General features: G+C 44.1%; 1 protein-coding gene across 6 annotated transcripts in view; it reads right to left on the minus strand.

Annotated features, from left to right (window-relative positions):
- Pde1a (phosphodiesterase 1A) overlaps nt 1–2,360 on the minus strand; it is a 239,366-nt gene that overhangs the window by 34,993 nt on the left and 202,013 nt on the right. For all 6 annotated transcript variants that reach the window (XM_013346009.2, XM_013346008.2, XM_013346007.2 and 3 more), the window contains 2 exons: nt 1,923–2,024; nt 1,697–1,817 (listed from right to left, as the gene is read on the minus strand). In XM_013346009.2, the coding sequence (XP_013201463.1) occupies nt 1,697–1,817; nt 1,923–2,024 (223 nt within the window). The remainder of the gene's footprint in view (nt 1–1,696; nt 1,818–1,922; nt 2,025–2,360) is intronic.

Genomic DNA, 2,360 nt, shown 5'->3' on the forward strand with positions numbered 1-2,360 from the left:
GGTGGGGGCAGAGGTAGAGGGATCTCTGGGAGTTCGAGGCCAGCCTGGTCTACAAGAGCTAGTTCCAGGACAGGCTCCAAAGCTACAGAGAAACCCTGGCTCAAAAAAAAAAACAAAAAAAAAATTGTCTATTGTTTCTCTTCGCTCTTCTTCACTGAATTTGGTTTTACATTTACTACCTCCTCCTCAGCTTATTTTAGTTCAATTTTCTTAAATTTCACCTACATTCTTAAGATTAAAAAACAGGTCATATGTTTTATACTTTTGGTCTTTTTAAATAATAAAAATACATAATGTTACAAATGTCCTCTAGGTACAGTTTTAATTTTGCAGTTCACAGAGTGCCCTGTGTTATGCTTTGACAAGTCTTTTCACCTGTGCAAAGAAATTCACAATTCTGTGGACACTGAAATTCAAAGGAGTTATGGGGTTCATATTCATGATCCAGGAAGGTGACCTAGAGACCTAGAGACCATAGAGACACCCATGTCAGAGACACTTCCCACCCTTTTCTTAACTGCTTTATCTGGTCATTACTGGATTGCATCCTTTAGGATAAAATCCCAGCTGTCAGGATAGTATAAGCCCTGAATTCTATGGGCTAACAAAACTCTATTACCAACTCTATAAAAGATTATAAGAACTGAATTTGTAACTAGCTAGTCAGAAACCAACATGCCCTCCCCTCCCCCCGGGGCTGAAGTTTGAAGTGGAGCCTGTCTTTGGGAAGACTGAGCGTTTATCTTGTGGAATGTAAGACAGCTGAATGGTTAGCATCAGTCTAGAGTGTAGCATCCCAACTTTGGGTTTGGTGATGTTAGAACAGGGGCACCACACAGGAGACAACTTGAGCATGCCTGCAGCGGAGAGCAGGGCTTGCCTTTTCCGGGCTTGTACTGGTTTCAGTTAGACATGTGTCTGCGCAACCTCATTTCCCTCAGCCTCCTTTGCAGCTGCATGCTGCATTAGAATTTGCTCTTTCCATTGCTATTTGCTGTCTCCAATCCCAAACTTACCTCATAATAACATAATGATTCTAACCTGTTTCTCTATTCCTTTCTTCCCTTACTGCCACGCTCTCATATCTAAGACATCACTTTCTCTAAAAGACGTTTGGTACTATTTTGGGTGATCTAACGTGATGGAGGAAGGTCACTGGTTAAGTAATAAAGAAACTGCTTTGCCCCATAGGTTAAAACATAGGTGGGAGGAGTAAACAGAACAGAATGTTGGGAGGAAGAGGAAGTGAGCTCAGAGACGCCATGCTCCCCTCTCCCGGGCAGACTGGATAGCTCTGCTCTCTGAGGCAGACACGATCAAGCTCCGGCCCAGGATGGATGTAGGCTAGAATCTTCCCAGTAAGCGCTACACACTTTATTAGAAATGGGCTAGTCCAGGTGCGAGAGTTTGCTGAGAAGAGGCTAGATATAATGGGCCAAGCAGTGCTTAAAAGAATACAGTTTGTGTGTTCTTATTTCGGGGCATAAGCTAACAAGCGCAGGGTGCTGGGAATGTAGCCCCGCTGCTCCTATTACAGCACTAACGTATTTCCCTAAAACAGTATTGAACTCTCCCAAGCATCTTAACTATGTGCCCTGGCTTATTGGAAATATAAGTCAGAAGTGCTGGGTTCTGTTAAAAAAAAAATCATGTCAATATTCACAGTTGCTGTTTTCAAACCAGAGAGAGAAGGCACCTGCAGGAAAAACTCCTCCATTAGGGCCATGGTCCACCTGTAATGCAGCTTCCAAGTTTTGGCTGGGTGGCTGATATCGGCTGCATGGAGTATCAGGGACATGGTTTTGGCTTTGTCAATCCTGTCAAACCAAAGACATGTTCAAATTACCAGAACTAAACAATCACCAACTGTTTTCTAAGTCCCAGCCCCCAAACCTTGAACATGACACCAGACAGTAACCTACCCTTCAGGCTGTTGCAAGCTGTTTCTTATGTTTTTAATTTGCTGGAAATGGCCTGACATGTCTGTAGATAACACCATTTCAATCACTAAGTTCCGAAGATCCCTGCAGAGGCATCGAAAGGAGAACGGTTCATTTGACTCCTCCTTACCTTGGAGTGGGACGTTTCCACAAATATCTAGGGTCACACTATAATGATTTCAGCCACTAAGGCTGGTACTTCTAAATTCTAGGGGCCATGCTTGTGCAGACAAGACCTCAGGCAGAAGTGCCTATTGGCCCCCCCAGGGGTGTTAAAGGGCCCGTTACCCATGTGTGACGTGGATCACATCATTCACGGATGACTCAGCTAAGCCCTTAAACGCATACGTCATCTACGTATGAGGTAGCCATGTTAAGCCCCTGTGCGCATGCGCTAAGCAACTTTTAAAAGCTGAACGT

Source organism: Microtus ochrogaster, chromosome 4, assembly GCF_000317375.1.
Source record: "Microtus ochrogaster isolate Prairie Vole_2 chromosome 4, MicOch1.0, whole genome shotgun sequence".
Classification (NCBI taxonomy): Eukaryota; Metazoa; Chordata; class Mammalia; order Rodentia; family Cricetidae; genus Microtus; species Microtus ochrogaster.